Source organism: Phaeodactylum tricornutum, chromosome 17, assembly GCF_000150955.2.
Source record: "Phaeodactylum tricornutum CCAP 1055/1 chromosome 17, whole genome shotgun sequence".
Lineage (NCBI taxonomy): Eukaryota > Bacillariophyta > Bacillariophyceae > Surirellales > Neidiaceae > Phaeodactylum > Phaeodactylum tricornutum.
Genome location: NC_011685.1, coordinates 673529 through 691525, shown reverse-complemented (window position 1 = coordinate 691525; position 17997 = coordinate 673529). Strand labels below are relative to the sequence as shown.

Sequence of the window (17997 nt, the reverse complement as noted above, 5' to 3'; positions counted from 1 at the left end):
TGGCCTCTTCCAAATTTTTCAGTCGGGCCCAAGGAGGTCCTATGTCGACAGCACAGCGGGTTCCATAAGAATTGAAATTAAGCTCACATATTTCTTCGCTGAAATCTGTGCAACCATTATTTTAACTTCCACTTCTTCGACAAAGTTCATAAAGTATTTTACGGGAGTCCGGACAAAATTAGCGATGAATCTCACGTCTCTTGCCTTCTTGACGATTTTGCTCCTGTCGGCTTCGGCCAGAGTTGAGTCTCATCGCAAGCTGAACAAGGTCCAACAAGGTGAAGCAATTCCTGGTCAGTATGTGATCGAACTCGACTCCAGCGTTGGAGATTCGAGAGGATTTACGGCAAGAGTATTGCAGCGCTCCTTACGATCCAATGTTATTGAGAACTACGATTTTGCCCTGAAAGGTTTTGCCGTGAAGGATCTTCCAGACGAGGTCCTGGACTTTCTACTCAACCTTGATGATGTTCTGTCCGTATCTGAAGATGGCTTTGTCGAAATGGACCAGGTGCAAGCCGGTCCAACTTGGGGTCTAGATGTCATAGATGGCTCTGACGATGACAAATATACCTACAGTTTTACTGGAAAAGGCGTCGACGCTTACATCCTTGATACTGGGATCGCCGCTCACAGCGATTTTGAGGGCCGTGTCGCTTCCTGTATTTCCTTCGCCAATGAGGGTAAGCTGCAAGTATCTGTTTTGGCAGTTTCCAGTCAGAAGTGTGTACCTAACCATATCCCTTATTTTTGGAAAAGCTTGCGGATCGGATGGCAGTGGCCATGGCACTCATGTGGCTGGTACTGTCGGTTCTAAAACCTACGGAGTTGCGAAAGAAGTCACACTTCACGACGTCAAAGTACTCAACGCGATGGGTAGAGGAACGTACAGTGGGGTGATTGCTGCCATCGATCATATATCCAAGATTAAAAGAGAGAACACTAGCAAGAAGATGGTCATCAATATGAGCCTTTCAGGTGGAACAAATTCTGCTCTGGACAACGCCATCAATTCTGCTGCCAATCTGGGAATCGTCGTCGTGGTAGCAGCTGGAAACGCGAATGCAGATGCTTGCAACTTTTCACCATCTTCCGCTGCAGGTGCGCTTGCGGTCGGCGCAATGAACGGCTCAAATGGTCGTACCGTCTTCTCAAACTGGGGCAGTTGCGTTGATATATTTGCCCCTGGTGTTGGTATCGTGTCACTGTCGACTACAGGAGGAACTTCCACAAAGGCTGGGACTTCAATGGCATCCCCACACGTTGCCGGTGTGGCTGCATTGTATCTCGAAGCTGGAAGGTCAGCATCAAATATCCAGACTGACGCTGTTGCTGGTAAACTCTCCAACTTATCAGGCTCTCCCAATAAGTTGGCAACCACCTCTCAACTTTCGAAGTCAATTACCCAGGCCCCGACTCCTGCCCCAACGCTGAGACCCACACGAGCTCCAACACGAAAACCCACTACCGCGCCGGTGGTGATTACGGTTCCACAAGAAAATCCAAATTTGTGTATTGGTGCTGGAGGCTTATGCAGCAGCTCAGCTGACTGTTGCGACGGGCAGACCTGCAGTCGATCCTGGACTCCAAGTACAGGAGTCTTCAAGTCTTGTCGATCATCATCAAGCTGGTGGGGTTTCTAAGTATCAAATAATCCTTTCATTTTGTTTGCCATATGGCATACTGGCTCAAAACTTCGTGTTGTGCCTTGTTGATTGCAAGAAGCACTTTTTTAACTTTCTCTTTACTCTGACAGTGAGTAGAATCTCTATATAGTCAAATTGTCCTTCAAAACTTCTCATTGTAATGGAAAAATCTTCAAATGGGTCAAGGAATGAATTTTGGACTTGACAAAGGGGAAAAGATTGTGGGTTTGGTTTCTCAAGTGCCTCCCCATTTTTCTCCCATTGTTGGACTTGCGATGGATGCAAACCAAGGTCTCTGCATACGTCCCCCTTTTCACAACCCTTGTCCACAAATGACTGCAGTTTAGAAAGGAGTGCCACCTCTTGGTTCCTGTACTATATACTTTTGGCATTGGTTGGCATCCGTGGCAACTTTTTTAGCATTTATTGCTAATAGTTTGAATATTGAATAATATACTGGCGCCAATTGAAGCTACTTAAAGCGAACACGTTCTGTCCCCTTTTGGGAGTTTTTCACCTTTTGCCATCCATCCCCTTTGTCGCGAAAGCGTCCGCGCCTGCCGTAAAAGACTTAGGCGGAATTTTTGCGTAAAGGAAGTGGAAGAACTCCTCAAGGGAGTGAGTTGGTCGTGTCAAGCGATAGATTGTATCGGGACCAACTATTCTATAGAAACAGACCTTTTGGTTTTTGTAGATCCTAAAATTATAAGGTTGGTTGATTAAGCTATGGTGAGGAATTCCAGTTATAATCTAGGGCCAATGACTGCAAGGAGAGATTGGCTGTGGAACTTAACCATTGGAAGGTGGTTATCTGACACCTTTAGCATATTTCCTCAAAATTTCTATTTACATTAGGACTATATGGATGCTTTGTGGAGAGCAGCACCCACTCCAATGCTGTTTGCTCGCTATACAAAAGAAAGAAATAATCTGAGGACTCTCGACTCGTTGACCCTGCCTGTGACATTTTTCCAAAAAATTTAAGCAGAAACAACTAGCTGTAATTTATTCGAACTAGCTAGTGGAGCGTTCCCATCATTTCGGTTCAGAACAGTGTTTGTCAATTCCACGAAAGACTGTGTATGCATGGAAAAAAGGCCGACTTCCCAAACTAGTCCAAAAATTTCATCAAATCTGTTGTGCCTTTCAATTTGCGTGAGTCATCTGTCGCTGTGAAGAAGCCCTGGAAGACAAACCAGTCTCCCGAGCAATGGTTTACCAAGACCAGGCACACAAAATTGCTCACTACAGCCTTCGAGCGAAACGCGCCGTGAAAATCATGAACTTTCTTTTTCAGCTCGTCATGTTGACTTTACTGTTTTGGCCAGCTTTAGCCTCGGCTAGTTTAGGCTCGCACCGCAAACTAAAACGTGCTGTGGGCAGTCAAGCCATACGGGGGCAGTACATCATCGAGCTGGATCCAAGTATCCCAGATTCGAATAGCTTCGCTGCCCGCGTCCTAAAACGCGCATTCCGAAACAACGTCCTCGAGACCTACGACTACGCCTTGAAGGGATTTGCTGTCAAGGATCTCCCCGAGATGTTGTTGAACGTCATTCTGAATATGGATGATGTTCTCTCAGTATCAGAGGACGCGGTTGTCGAGGCGGATACAGTACAGACAAATCCTCCATGGGGCCTCGACATCACAGACGGTAAAGACGATAACCGCTTCACTTACACATACACAGGACAAGGAGTAGATGTTTACGTTCTTGACACTGGAATACAAGCAAATCATCCCGACCTTGAAGGTCGTGTCGATAGCTGCGTATCATATACTAATGAAGGTAAGATGGTGTGTTTCTTTTGTTCATGAGGTAGCTATATCGTCGTGATTTTCCAAAAATACGTTTATAGATGAGAGAAAATATAGTAACCTCATGAATACTTGTCTCTTCCTTTCGCAGCCTGTGGGTCAGATTTGAATGGGCATGGTACCCATGTGGCCGGAACTGTCGGGTCAAAAACCTACGGTGTGGCCAAGAAGGTGTCTCTGCACGATGTCAAGGTACTTGACCGGCGGGGGAGTGGATCCTTCAGCGGAGTTATTGCTGGCATCGACTACGTGGCCCAGATCAAGAAGACCGATCCCAGTCGCAAAACAGTCCTCAACATGAGTCTGGGGGGAGGCCGCAGTACGGCCTTGAACAACGCAGTCAATTCTGCAGCGACTTCAGGAGTGGTAGTTGTTGTCGCTGCCGGAAATAGCAATCGTAATGCCTGTAATTACTCTCCCGCGTCTGCGTCGGGAGCGCTGGTAGTTGGTTCTATTGAACGCAACAACCGTCGTTCGAGTTGGTCCAATTGGGGTAGTTGTGTCGACATCTTTGCAGCTGGATCCGGGATCCTGTCGTTGTCTCGAACCGGTGGCGTAACCACAAAGTCGGGTACGTCCATGGCTGCTCCACACGTGGCCGGTGTCGCAGCATTGTACTTGCAAGTGGGTAGAAATCCCAATACTATCACTTCCGATGCTTTGAAGAACCGGGTGACCCGTACTCGAGGTTCCGACAACAAACTAGTGAGTACATCTGCACTACCTTCTGAACAAAGGCCATCTCGGGCGCCCACCCAGGTCCCAACTGTTGAGTCCGTGCCTCTGGAAGATTCAGATTCGTTGGCTCCGACCAAAGCTCCCGTTTCTTCCCCCGCCAAAGCTCCAGTGCCACCACCTACTCTCATTCCAACCAGGAAACCTACTCGCGCTCCAACCAGGAAACCTACTCGCGCTCCAACCAGGAAACCTACTCGCGCTCCAACCAAAGCTCCAGTCCCTCGGCCGCCACCTCAGTGTCGGTCTAGAGGCCAAGGCTGCAACCGTTTTCGTCGATGCTGTAGAGGATTGAGATGCGTTAGACGCTGGCTTCGCGGCCGAGGACTACGCCAAACGTGTCGTTCTCGCTAAAGCTGACGAGGCCATTCTCTGGCTGAAATTCATGTTGAGTTGCTCGGATTACCTCTATTCTAATCTCACTTGGATGAACTTTCCAGATAGAGACATGAGTGTTCCAAAAAATTAGCAAGTATTTACACTTACTATTGCTTAGAATTCAAGTGGTCCACTGCGCAAACTGTGCAAGAAATGCTGCTAACGACTATATTAAATACTCTGGTAGTTATTGTTTGGTTTTTTGATTTCACCAGCTGTAGCGGAATGATGCATTAATAAGGAGTCTGGCCAAATCAAGCGGTATGAGGACATGAGGATTGCTGAACAGACTTTCCTGCCAATAACACAAAATTCTTGACTGTAATAGCCCCACTAGTTTTCCACCATTGATGCTACAGATACAGTGCAATTTTTCCGGCATCGATTGTACAATAAGTTGGGCTCTTGCTTAAAAACATAATTGAAAATATCACAGCCCACACTAAGTCAAGCAGTGCGTGCACTTTGAATTCGTTTAAAATTTACAAATGGTATTTCCACTGGTTACCGATCAAATCGTATAGCAATAACATATAAGTATCTATATTTCAGATAGCCTCGCTGTCAATCACTACAAGTAAAGCCAACGGTAAGTTCTGCTTCCTCGAGGCATTGAGCGTTCTATATAGACTATGTTTACAAACGATTTGACCACTCAATGTAGGTAAGTCCACTGCAGTAGTTAGCATGTATCCCAACGCAGTGAAATAGTGACGTAAAGCCAAAATTTCGGGGCTCTCAATTTGTTCAAATTTTTGTCTCGATCCCGGTAGCTTCCTCTTAAATCTACGAGATGAGTGTTCCCATCCGAAGGGAGTCGCTTCGGCTCCCAACAAAGATTGTCGATTCCACTGAAGGTTGGAGTACTTAGGATACGGAACAAGAGCCAAAATTCAGAACAACAATTTCAACAAATCTGTAGCACCCAACTTTCTACACCTAATTGCCGTCGCACAGTATGGCCTTTGCGCTCCGACTTGTGCCCTCCAGAAAGCAAACCATCTCCCTATTGCTTGGGTAATGAAAGGTGGCATACAATTTGTTCATTAGCGGACAAACGAGAGCAACGATGACCATGGAGTTCTTTTACCTGATTGTCGTCATGTTGACTTTTCTGTTGCTGCCTTCAGCTTCGGCAAGTTTGGGCTCTCACCGAAAACTCAACCGAGCTATAGGGAGTGAAGCAATCCCAGGACAATATATCATCGCATTGGATTCAAACATCCCAAATTCAAGAGGGTTTGCCACCCACATACTCAAACGCGCGTTCCGAAATAACATCATCGCGACCTACGACTATGCCATGAAAGGGTTTGCTGTCAAGGATCTCCCCGATATGTTGTTGCACTTCATTCTCAACATGGATGACGTAATCTCTGTATCGGAGGATGCGGTTGTGAAGGCGGAAACGGTACAAACAGATCCTACGTGGGGCCTCGACATCATTGATGGACAAGCTGACAACCTCTACAGTTACGCGTTTACGGGACAAGGCGTCGATGTTTACGTTCTTGACACGGGTATTCAAGCAAATCATCCGGACCTTGAAGGTCGCGTCGAGAGCTGCGTCTCCTACAGTGGAGAAGGTGCGTTTTGCGTCAGTGGCGAATGTCGCTGTATTTGATGATTCACTTAGATTCTTACCACCGTCTACGTCAAAAAAGAAAATGACGAAAAGGTAGTCAACTCACAAACGTTGGTCTCTCCTTTGTGTAGAGTGCGGATCCGATCTCAACGGGCACGGTACCCATGTGACCGGAACTGTCGGTTCGAAAACATACGGTGTAGCCAAGAAAGCATCTTTGCACGACGTCAAGGTGCTCAACCAAAATGGTAGTGGATCCTACGTCGGAGTTATTGCTGGCATCGACTACGTAGCCCAGATCAATAATGCAGATCCCAGCCGCAACATTGTTATGAATTTGAGTCTCGGGGGAGGGTTTAGTCCAGCCTTAAACAGCGCAATCAATTCCGCAGCAGATTCAGGCGTGGTAGTGGTAGTCGCTGCCGGAAACAGTAACGAAGATGCCTGCAATTCCTCTCCTGCATCTGCAGAGAGAGCATTAGTGGTTGGTTCCATCAACAACAGTAACCAACGTTCGGTTTGGTCTAATTGGGGCAGCTGTGTCGACATCTTTGCGCCAGGTTCCGGGATTCTATCGCTGTCCCCAAACAGTGGCACGTCTACAAAGTGGGGCACGTCCATGGCCTCCCCACACGTAGCTGGTGTCGCCGCACTGTACTTGCAAGCGCGTAAAAGCACCGATTTCATTACGTCCGATGGGTTGGAGGATCAGCTCTCTTCGAATCTGGAAGGCTCCCCCAACCTCCGAATAAGCACTGCAAAGCTGCCGCTGGTAGCTCTACCAACCCAGTCGCCCAGTCGTGCACCCACACGTCAACCCACTCCCGCACCAACCCTCCAACCCACTCGTGAACCTACCGGTCGCCCGACGCCGTCGCCTTCAAATGAACCCTCGGAAGACGCCGTTCCCAACCTTCCCACTATCGACGCCATACCTTTGATTGAGCCAGATTCGTCGCCTCCGACAAAGACTCCAGCTTCTTTTCCGACCAACGCTCCAGTGCCTCCACCAACTCGTGCTCCGACCAAGGCGCCGAGCAGTGCTCCAAGCAATACTCGTGCTCCGACCAAGGCACCAACTGGTGCTTCAGTGACTCCACCAACATCTTCTCCGGTATTGCCACAATGCCAGTCTAGTGGACAGGTGTGTACTGCTTTCCGGCGATGCTGTAGAGGATTGAGATGTCTTCGATCGTGGTCACCACAGCGTGGCCGACACCGAGCGTGTCGTCCTCGCTGGTGAGGATGGGCTTCCAAGACGGTCGCCCACTCCACTATCCGCCCAGTCCGGCATTCACATTAAGCCGGGTAGGCCATATCCAAACACTTTTGCAAGATTTCGCGCGGAATGGGCGCCTCCCTGGAGGTACCCCTTCTGAGAAGTGATTGTCTTTCCGTAGTACATAAGCGCTAGTATTGCGCAAACGTCGTTATAGAAACTGATTCTATGATTATCGGTACCGTGTTGGTAGCTTATTGAAACGGGACCATGCAGAATATCCAGCAGTATTAGGGATCATCCCATGAAATACTACCAACGGAAAGAACAGGATGGTCTGTGAAATGGTGATCGAAGTGTTGCGCGACGGTCAAAGCTCGATCAACAGTCTTTGCCCCAACGGGTTACTGTTGCGCAGTAAATTCCTCCGGCGGCCCAGCAGCTGACAGACTTGCGTTTCTCAAAATCCCGGGAGATTGCTTGATCACCAAAAATTTGGAAATACCGCCAGAAAAACACTTATATCAACAATTAGAGAGAAGTTGGCCAGTAGCATATTTATAATTCGACCCAAGTCATTTTTCTTCGACTAGTGAACGCCGCTGACTTCTTTTCCCAGCCTACTGCCGGTCTAGCCAAAGAAGTCGGTGACCACTACTTCGAAGCCTTTTCCTTCGACATGCTGCAGAAACTGTCTAGTCCATGCGACTGCAAGGGAGTTTCAAAGACAGTCATCAATTTAATGCTTCTGTTGGAAGAAAGAACAATGAATGCCACAACACATCAAACGACAAATCTGGGAAGCTCGCGAAAGCAGAAAATGGATAAGCAAGCCTGATCTCTGATTACAATAATTTGATATTGCCAGCAGTAAATATGCATCTAGTCAGGGCAGCAATCTTAACAGACTTAGAAGTATTCTTCTTCAGTTCAAATACTTTCACATCCCGAGCCGGGCTATGCTGTCCAAGCCTAACAGATCGACTCCGCCATCAGATGTAGCCACATGTCTACGGTCTGGCTTGCAGGCAAGGAATACAAGGCTGATTTATACTCGAATTTTGGAATATGGTATGGATGTCTTATTGAAGAACACAAAACGACGATGGAGATCACAGTTGAGGAAAACGATGAACTACGAAGATTATGAGTCTACACTGTACTCTTGGATATTTGTAGGGACTGTGGGGCTGTGATTTGTTGTGTGTGGGACGGAAGTGACTTGGCGTTTAGCAGTAGGCAATTGAACTTCTGGTGAGACGTTGTCCTTACCAGGAGTTGGATCAACACACCCTTGCTGCAAATGAGAAGTTGCTATGTCATTGGTTGGTGACTGTTCAAAAAGGTAGTGCGAGCGCATTTTGCGATGATGTGCGGGAGAATGATGCTTGGAGAAATAGTCGGCCAAATTCGTGAGGCCGGGTTGCCAGTAAATAATAAACTGTTTTTGCTCGACGCGGTCTTTAACCCAGTAGAAACGCATGTCAATGGCTTTAGAACGTCGTTGCTTGATGGTTTCATTGGCAATGCCGGAGGCACAAGCGTTATCGGTCTGAATAGGGGTAGGTGGCTGATTGTGGCCAAGCTCGTCGAGAGTGACCCGGAAAGCGGTGGCGTCCTTGGCGTTGTAAAAGAGGGCACCGAGTTCTGCTTCGGTGGCCGAGGAAAGAACAACGGACATGATGGAACTATGCGTATGAATAGCACCATTATTGGGAGGGTCCGGATCAGTCGGAGCGGGAGCAGCATTGGGATCTTGGGGTCGACTGCTGAGGAAAAAATGACCTGCAGCACGAGAACGGGCTTTCGACTCGGAAAGGTAGGAAGCGTCACTATGAATGTGTAAACACATGTCGCTAGCCTGAAAACGTACCGTAGCATGTGGGTTAGTGGCACAGTAGTCAAGTAAATGTTCGGCGGCGTGAAGGGTCGCTTGGGTTGCAGTTGACTGTGCCGAGGCCGGAGTGCCGAGAGCCACGAGAATGGTCGAGTCGACAGCCCTAGCGTAGTAAAGTAGGGTTCCGATGATTTCTTGCAGGTGGGTCTTGTCGGATGCATTGAGAGGTTCAGTGGTATCAGGGACTGGTGTGAGTTGAGTTGCAACGCCATAAGTTGGAGGGGTCCAAGGGTGAGGTGCATGTTGAGACGTAGGAGGGGGCGATCGTTGAAAGCGGGTTAGGGCTTGGTCGATGTAGTCGGGCATGGACATGTCGAGGGTTCGACGCTCATAATCCCAAGCAAGTGTAAGTCCGAGATAACGAGTACCGTCCCAGTCAATGGTGATGGTGTAAAGTGCTTGTAGAGTGTCGATAAGGTGTTGCGCGTGTTCGGTGCCAGTGTATTTCACTCCAAAGTCGTCCACAACTAGGGTAAACTGAATCGGGCGTGTGACGTGGCGAAAAAGGCCGGCGGTATGCTTCGTCTTAACGTAGCCGTGGGCAGCAAGGTGTTCAACTAGACGGTCGTGGGCGAGAATGCCGGCTTGGGGTAGGCCGTACATACCTTTGCGAATTTCGACGGTAACAGAGTTGTTGTGAATGAGTGGAGCTAACTGGTAATGAGCCATGATGGTGGGAGGAATGTCAGGAACCGGGATGCGCATGTATTCGTAACGAGCCATGGGGGTGCCAAGATAGAAATCCTTGATGTCAATACACATAAACTTGGCGGCGGGCGTGGAGAGGACGCTATTGAAGAGGATCTTGGCGGTGGTGATATCAGCAGTTGGGGTGCTAACCTTTCCGGGGTACTGAACTAGGTTGCCACCAACGGTGAACCGGATGCGCTTGGGTTCGGCCTTTTGGGGGCGAATGCTGGCGACAATGCGCAAGTAGGTTGCCTTGCGACCAGGAGGAATGGCATTATGCGCGATGAAGTGCATGGTGTGGCTGCCGGTGGTACTGTGGGGCGGGTTGCCTTGGGTGAGCCGTCCAATTTCGTTGGCGGCGGCGCGAATCCAATCGGGAGCGTCGGGGCCGGAGCGCAGGTGGCGATATTCCAAGGAGGTGCCGGTTGCGGGGTCAACAACGGCGTTGGCGGAAGCCGGGACAAGAAAGGGTCGGGTGCGGGTGTTGTGGGGATGCGCCGGAACTAGGGTTGGGGTTGCCGGTTGTTTGCGTGCTGTGCGGCGGCGACGGCCGGGGTTGCCGGTGCGAGAGTGATAGGTGGCCAGGGTGGGCACCCTCGGAAGTGCTGGGGCCGGAATGGGCAACCTCGGAAGTGCCGGGGCATGTTCGGCCGTGACAAGCGGAACGGCAAAACGGACCTGAGCAAGGTGAGTTGCTGGGGCAGGGGGCCGGACCGGAGGCACGGGAGCGGGTGCAGGGACGTCGTCGGCTGGGGCGGCCACAGTGGCAAAGAGGGTGGCAAGATCTGTGAGTGCCTGGTGCTGGGTGGCATCGAGGGGGGCGAACGGAGACGCAGGGGAAGGATTCTGGAGGGCGTGGACGAGGTCACGGGCGGCGGCCAGGGCGCGGTCGGTGGACGAAGCGGCGGGCATGGGAATGCGGGTCGGGAACCAGGAAAGGGTGTCAGCAACACGTTCGGCACGTGTTTCCGTGACCCAGACGCGATGGCAGCGATAATGGTTGAGAGCGGGGCCGAGATACCAACCTTCAACAGCATGGGGGGCCCAGGTTTCGCGAACAGCGGGCTTGACATGAACTAAGACGCGAGTGCCAGGAGGAGCGAGCGGGGTGCGGTTGTAGTCGAAGGCACCGTGAAGTTGTGCGTGGGCGGACAACTTGGGATTGATGCGGGAGCGACGAAGAAGATTGAGGGTAATGAGGGCCTGTGGGAGGAGGCGGTCCCAAAGATGCAAGGGAAAATCCGGGTTAGTGGTGCAGAGACCAGCAATAAAGTGGTTCTTGAAGGTGCGGATGGCCCGTTCGGCTGCATTACGACGGTGTAGATGGGGAGGGTGCCAGCTGAAAGTCCACGTGCTCGGAGGACATGAAGGACTGGAGGGCTGCAGAGGCTTCGTTGTCAAGACGCTAGAGTTGGGGACGAAGGCCGCGCTAGGTGAAAAGAGCATGAGCGCGCTTATAGGCGGCTAGAATCTCGGGCCGGACTTGTTCTTCATGAGTTCGACGTGGATAGCATTGCTGTCGTAATCATAGAGAACAAGCATATCGTTGTGGCCGGCACTGGAGGGAGTGAGGAAGCGGCCCGGTTGGTCCGTGTAGATCTGACCGGTGACCCGTTGGTGGGCAACAAAGACATGGTGTGTGCGTGTGACCGGGTGGGCGTCGGGAGGGTCAAGGTCGGGCACAGCGGCGGCAGGGGGCTCCGTCGTGATGGGGGAACCTACAGGGGGAAGCTTGGTGGAGCGAAGGTTTGCGCGTTGTTGGTCGAGGTGGCCCTTGACCATGGCGGGGGAATGAGGTGGATATTTGCGGACCTGGCGGGAGGAAAGTTCGGGAAAGGTTGCAAGATGGCCGGAGTCGAGGGCCTGGCACCATGTGGAGAGAGCCGGGGAGAAGAGCGAGGCATGAATAAAAGCGACGCGGTCAGCAAGGGGAGTGTTTGGAACAAGAGCGTGGGCTGTGGCAGGAGGCTTGGCAGGGGTAAGATCAAGGTGCCAGAGGCCGGTAGTGGGTGCACGAGTGCCGGAGAGGAGTAGTGTAGTGTCGCGGTGGATCTCGAGGCGAGTGGCTGAGAAAGTGGCAGTGCAGCCGTCGTCACAAAGTTGTCCAATCGAAATGAGTGGGTGCGAGGTAAGCCCCGGGAAGATGTGGGCCTGGCAAGCAGAAGGGGAAAAGCCAGGGAGGGCCAGGGTGGCAATGTGGCTTGAGTGGAGGACGGCGCCGTTAGGGACACGGACGGCAAGGCTGGGGCTTGCAGGACGTTTGTGGGTGTGGGGGCAGTTGACGGTGATGTAATGGCCCGTGCATCCGGTGTCGGCAATGGCCGAGGTATGGGGACTAGGCGGGGAGGGGACTACAGATGAATTAAGACTAGTAATATGATTTAAATAATCGGTATTATTAGAGTTAACCATCGGCGTAGCCGTCCCTCTTTCCTATTCAGGGGGCTGGGGAGCGGTCCAAACCTTGGTGGATCCGCCGAGAGTGTTGGTGGCGGTCGCGTCGTCGCGATGGCCAGGGGCCTTGTTCTTGCACGTGGCGCTCGTATGGCGCCGGTTTTTGCTGGTAACACGGGTCCAGCAATAGGTCATGTCCGGCGAAGAGACAGAAGTCTGGGACACAGAGAGCGCAGAGAAAGGAAGGCTGAGAGCGTCGGAGGTCGTGGCAGGAGCGAGAGAGGGGGCAGCAGCAAGCACGTTGGCGTAGCCGAGGGAACCGGTGGTGGCCGTGAGGCGCCGGTCTTCGTCGGCAAGGGAAAAGTGCTGCTGGAAATGGGCAAGGGTGTGAGCAGCAGTAGGCAATTTGCGCCATTCCTTGCAGTCTGGGAGGAGCAGGCCCGAGTGCGCAATGACTTCGTAGCCAGCGCGAACAGCAGCAGCTTCCGAGATGGGGTCGTTACCGTCGACAGAGAAAGCGATGGCCTCGTCGAGCTGAAGAAAAACTGATTCAATCGGTTCGGTCGTGTTCCAAGGGGTGTACATGGACTGGAAATTTTTCTGGAGCTCGGCGGGCTTGATGGTACCGTATTTGGTCCAGAGGTGCGAGAGCAAGTCGAGGCAAGTGACGTTGCTAAACTCGAACATGGAATGGGCGAGGGCGCTGACATAAATGCGGGGGACTGCGTCGAGAAGTTGCTGGCGAAGCGCGTTGTTGACGGCGACATAAAGGTTGTAGATGTTGGCGTCGCGTTGATGAATGCGGTTGTTTTCGGTGATTTGTGGTTGCGTGGCGCCGGGAGGCGGATTGGCCGGAGGGGCGACGGGAATGACGAACGGGACGTCGCTGATGTCGGTGTAGGCAAGGGCGGTCAGGGTCAAGGCCATATGGCCGTGGGCGCCACCTCCGTTGAGTGTGGGAATGGCGGCGGCGTTAGTCATGAGCTGGCGTTGGGCACGCTTGATGGTCGCGTAGGTCGGTGGGACGGTGAGGGTGGCGATCGGGTCGAGGACTGTGTGAGGAAAGTCGCTCAGTTTGAAATGAGCCGAGGTCGACATCCTGACCGAAGAGGTTGCGGATGGGCGGGAGGGCAGGGTTAGGGGCGTAAAGACGGTGGGGTTGCTTCGTAGTTCTATTGAAGAACACAAAACGACGATGGAGATCACAGTTGAGGAAAACGATGAACTACGAAGATTATGAGTCTACACTGTACTCTTGGATATTTGTAGGGACTGTGGGGCTGTGATTCGTTGTGTGTGGGACGGAAGTGACTTGGCGTTTAGCAGTAAGTGATTGAACTTCTGGTGAGACGTTGTCCTTACCGGGAGTTGGATCAACATGTCTTTCTTCTTGCGAGTTGTTTTTTGGCGAAGTTGGCACTTGCCACTAGCTCTCTCATCCATAGCAAGGAGGTGTGCGACCCCTCATGAGGAAGGCGAACAACGATGAGGAAGTGAGAATGGATTACAACCTACTTACTTGGCTTTCAACTGTCTGTGAGAATTTTCAATTGTTATATACTGGCAAGGAAGCACAAATTTCACAATCGTTGTTATTTGTATTTACATTAGCTGCTATGTTGTTCATGGTCGGAAACTGAGAGTTGTCCGATCGACAGTCATCTCAAATTTCGGCGCTTCGTGTGTGAACTTTGCAAATTTAGTTAATGATCTATTTCCCATCTTAATTTTAAAAATCAATATACACATACACCGTTTTTCAAATATTTTCTCCGAAACCCGGGACTCATTGTATTTTCCGGTCATTGGAAAATGTTAACTGCAAGCAGTTAACCTCAATATATTTAAGGTCATGGGAATGGAGAAATTTATGTCAGAACGGAGGGCAGTGGAGGGGCGATTGCACTCCGACTATTCCCCTCCGACGAGCATTTTTACATTGGTACCGATCTGTAGAACCTACCACACATATCTACCAGCCGCTATTCCGCAAACAACGAACAAAGCGGATGTACATTTTTCGTGAAGCATTGAAAAGCCATGAACCTTATTTGCTGGATCACCACGGTAAATGCACTGTTTCTGCTACCGGTGTTGGCCACTTTGGGCCCACACCGCAAGCTCAACCGTGCGCTGGCAGGTCGTTCGATTCCGGGACAATACATAATAGAATTGAATCCAAGCATCTCGGATTCTAGGGGTTTTGCAACCCACGTCCTGAAACGCGCGTTCCGAGACAGTATCATAGAGACCTACTACTATGCCATGAAAGGATTTGCTGTCAAGGACCTCCCAAACACATTGTTGAACTTCATGCTCAATTTGGATGACGTGCTCCTGGTATCAGAGGATGCCGTTGTCGAGGTCGATGCTGTACAGATTGATCCGACGTGGGGGCTTGACATAGTTGACGGAACAATCGACAGAAGATATAATTACACGTATACGGGACTTGGTGTCGAAGTGTACATTCTTGATACGGGAATTCAAGCAAATCATTCCGAACTCGAAGGGCGTGTCGAGAGTTGCGTGTCCTTCACTCCTGAAGGTACGTTTATGGTTTTTTTGTGTACAACGAGGCCAACATTGTATTATGGAAATTGCTCTACGGCCTACTTCTAGTTGCAATCACATTGTGCAAACTCAAAATCTGGAGGTATGATATAGTACTCACTGACCGGTATTTGTCTCTTCTATATGCAGAGTGCGGATCCGATCTCAACGGGCATGGTACCCATGTGGCCGGAACTGTCGGTTCGAAAACATACGGTGTAGCAAAGACGGTGTCCCTCCACGATGTGAAGGTTCTCAACGCAAAAGGTAGTGGATCATACAGTGCAGTAATTGCTGGCGTTGACTATGTAACCCAGATCAAGATGTCAGATCCCAGCCGAAAAATTGTGATCAATATGAGCCTTGGGGGAGGCATCAGCACTTCGTTCAACAACGCGATAACTTCCGCAGCAGATTCAGGCGTGGTAGTTGTGGTTGCTGCCGGAAACAGCGACGATGATGCCTGCAACTACTCTCCTGCATCTGCGTCGGGAGTATTAGCAGTTGGTTCGATTGATAGCGATAAGCGCCGTTCGAGCTGGTCCAACTGGGGTAGTTGTGTTGACATCTTTGCACCAGGATCCGGGATCCTGTCGCTTTCTCAAAGCAACGGCACAACTACGAAGTCAGGTACATCTATGGCTGCTCCACACGTTGCAGGTGTTGCCGCGCTCTACTTACAAGCGGGAAGAAGCACCGATTCTATCGCATCGGATGCGTTGGAGAATGGAATAAGCGATGTAAAGGAATCTTCCAACCGACTTGTGCGCACTTCGGAATTGCCACCGGTAGCCCCGTCTCTACTGGCGCCCACTCGCTCGCCAACCCGCAGACCTACTCCTAATCCAACTGGCGCTCCCGTTACACCGCAGACTACGAAGCAACCTACACGCACACCCTTTGCCACTCGTGCTCCAACCAAGAACCCTACCCTTGCTCCGGCCAAGGCGCCCACTCGTGCTCCCACCAAGAAACCCACCCTTGCTCCGACCAAGGAACCTACTCGTTCTCCTACCAAGGCACCCACTCGTTCTCCTACCAAGGCACCCACTCGTTCTCCTACAAAGGCACCCACTCGTTCTCCCTCCAACGCACCAACACCTTCTCCGGTATTGCCACAGTGCCAATCTAATGGCCAGGTGTGCACCGCTTTTAGGCGATGCTGTAGCGGATTCAGATGTCTTCGTTCGTGGTCACCACAGCGTGGCCGGCACCGAGCGTGTCGTCCTCGCTGGTGATGATGGGCTTCCAAGACAATCGCTCACTCCATTGTGTGGCCGGCTTGATACTCAAATCGGTCTTGGTCGCCGTGAGTAAACTGTTAAGCGATCAACGTTGCAAGCAGTTGTTTTGACATAGACGGTTTACTAGGAGCTTTTTCGGAATGTGGTTTGCACATATTGTAGTCAGCGAAAAATTTATCAGTCTTCTTTTGTTAGCTTTTTGCGATGGAACCACGTGCAAAAGTTAGATCGTGCTTTTTAAGAGTTGCGTTCACTGTCAGTCAGCCAGAATAGCCTTATCTTTGGCCGATCTGTCGCAAAAAAATCCGCACCAAACATTGTGCAGACCTAGCCTTAGTCGCCAGCCTTATCGTTTTTAGTTAATTGCAAACACTCGCAGCACAAGCCGGCCACGTCCCTTTATTTCAACTTCTATGCTGAGAACGTCATCTTTGTGTTCCCTTGTAGAAGACTACGCTAATCAACTCAGCAAAAGCGACCCTTCAGCGCTAGCCTTTACAGAGTCGGCCCGCGGCATCAAATGACAGTGACTTTCTGACCGCTGCATTTTTTGATACTTCAATCAAAGCTTCGGTGCTGGAAGTCCGAAGTGGCCCTTCCTGTTGTTTCATGCTGCTGACTTTTGTCTGATACCAAACTTCTTTCCATAGCTTTCTTTGGTAAAACCTTGCCACGGATGGTTCACTTTTGCTCGAACGGCAAATCAGCCAGCTGCAAAATGGATTTGTGTTTTTTCAATCACTTGTTCCGACTCAGCTTCACAGTCATTGATTCTCAAAGTAACGAACTCAAAAGTTAAAACAATTACCGTCACAGTCAATCCGATTAATGCAAACGTCAGCCAGATATACACAGCAAGTAACTCCAGCCATTCATAAAATTTTCCGTCGCTAGCACGAAACGAGAAGTTTAATGCATCTACATCACGCTGGCAAGGTCATCTCCGAGCTTTTTGACATAGATTCAAAACTTTTCAGTCAAATACGTAAAAGAGAGGCCCTCTCCGCAGCTTCCCAGTGACCTATCCGTATTGTAGCTACCTAATCTCCTGATACCGCCAGTTCCACTTTCTGCTATTTTTCCCGGTATTTATATTTACTCGACTGACTTATTAGAGAGGCAGAATGGAGAAAATGAAGATGAGCAGGCAGTTGCCTTTACTGTTAATCCTAGCAGATTCTTTCTCCATCGTTGTTACCGAATAATTATTAAAGAATGTGATATACGGTTATGCCGATTAGAAATCTGGACGAAAATCTGAGTCAACGTAGAAAACTGCAACGATAACGGGCTAAAACGTGTCTGTGGGACCAAAGGATTGTAGATACGATAAAAAGACGTAAAACAAAGACTTATAAGCATGAACCCAAGATAAAGGGATAACGAACCCCGATATGCTTGTCGTAGTGTTTTTCTAGTCCCCTCACATTGAGACGATGAACATAAACTTGGCGAAATGTGTCCCCGCAAAACCACAATGGGAAAAATAGGGAACCAAATAAAAATAAAACTTCGACACTGCCTGCAATGACAAATATAATGCAAATGCAATTTGTCCCAACATTGAACCTGTTGAGAACGGGAAAGTCGGCAAACCCTTCTTGTAACTTGAATCACCATAAATTACTTCGTATGATAGCTTGTCTCACTGGATTTGTTTGAACCTTCGTAAGTATATCCGCTAAATTTGATTTTGATGGTTCATATGCAATCTTGATCACTTTCATGGCAACATTCTCTCATACAAAATGATACGCTATTGCGTTACTTTTCTTCTTCAACACTGATTCTGGTGCCGTAGTATTGTATACAACCGACATATTGTCACAAAGAACTT

General features: G+C 50.0%; 4 protein-coding genes and 1 pseudogene across 5 annotated transcripts; 4 read left to right on the top strand and 1 right to left on the bottom strand.

Annotated features, from left to right (window-relative positions):
• The first annotated feature begins 106 nt into the window (after positions 1–106).
• Positions 107–1790, top strand: PHATRDRAFT_48496 (predicted protein). The gene is made up of 2 exons (XM_002182975.1): positions 107–683; positions 760–1790. The coding sequence occupies exons 1-2, from the start codon at positions 185–187 to the stop codon at positions 1641–1643; spliced, it is 1383 nt and encodes a 460-aa protein (XP_002183011.1). The 5' UTR covers positions 107–184; the 3' UTR covers positions 1644–1790.
• A 1101-nt stretch (positions 1791–2891) lies between these two features.
• Positions 2892–4741, top strand: PHATRDRAFT_48495 (predicted protein; the record flags this gene model as incomplete). Its single annotated transcript, XM_002182974.1, has 3 exons — positions 2892–3436; positions 3557–4419; positions 4697–4741. Exons 1-3 carry the CDS (start codon positions 2926–2928, stop codon positions 4739–4741), a joined length of 1419 nt encoding a protein of 472 aa, XP_002183010.1. The 5' UTR covers positions 2892–2925.
• An 886-nt stretch (positions 4742–5627) lies between these two features.
• On the top strand, positions 5628–8220 carry PHATRDRAFT_48494 (predicted protein; the record flags this gene model as incomplete). The annotated part of the gene is made up of 3 exons (XM_002182973.1): positions 5628–6164; positions 6295–7307; positions 8002–8220. Exons 1-3 carry the CDS (start codon positions 5648–5650, stop codon positions 8218–8220), a joined length of 1749 nt encoding a protein of 582 aa, XP_002183009.1. The 5' UTR covers positions 5628–5647.
• A 2252-nt stretch (positions 8221–10472) lies between these two features.
• On the bottom strand, positions 10473–13461 carry PHATRDRAFT_52418 (annotated as a pseudogene; the record flags this gene model as incomplete). The annotated part of the gene is given in 3 exon segments: positions 10473–10572; positions 10590–12402; positions 12433–13461. Coding segments are annotated over 3 exon segments (2942 nt in total), but the record flags the coding sequence as incomplete, so codon positions are not given.
• An 880-nt stretch (positions 13462–14341) lies between these two features.
• PHATRDRAFT_48493 (predicted protein) lies at positions 14342–16339 on the top strand. The gene is given in 3 exon segments (XM_002182972.1): positions 14342–14911; positions 15067–16036; positions 16056–16339. 3 exon segments carry the CDS (start codon positions 14404–14406, stop codon positions 16231–16233), a joined length of 1656 nt encoding a protein of 551 aa, XP_002183008.1. The 5' UTR covers positions 14342–14403; the 3' UTR covers positions 16234–16339.
• The last annotated feature ends 1658 nt before the right edge of the window (positions 16340–17997 follow it).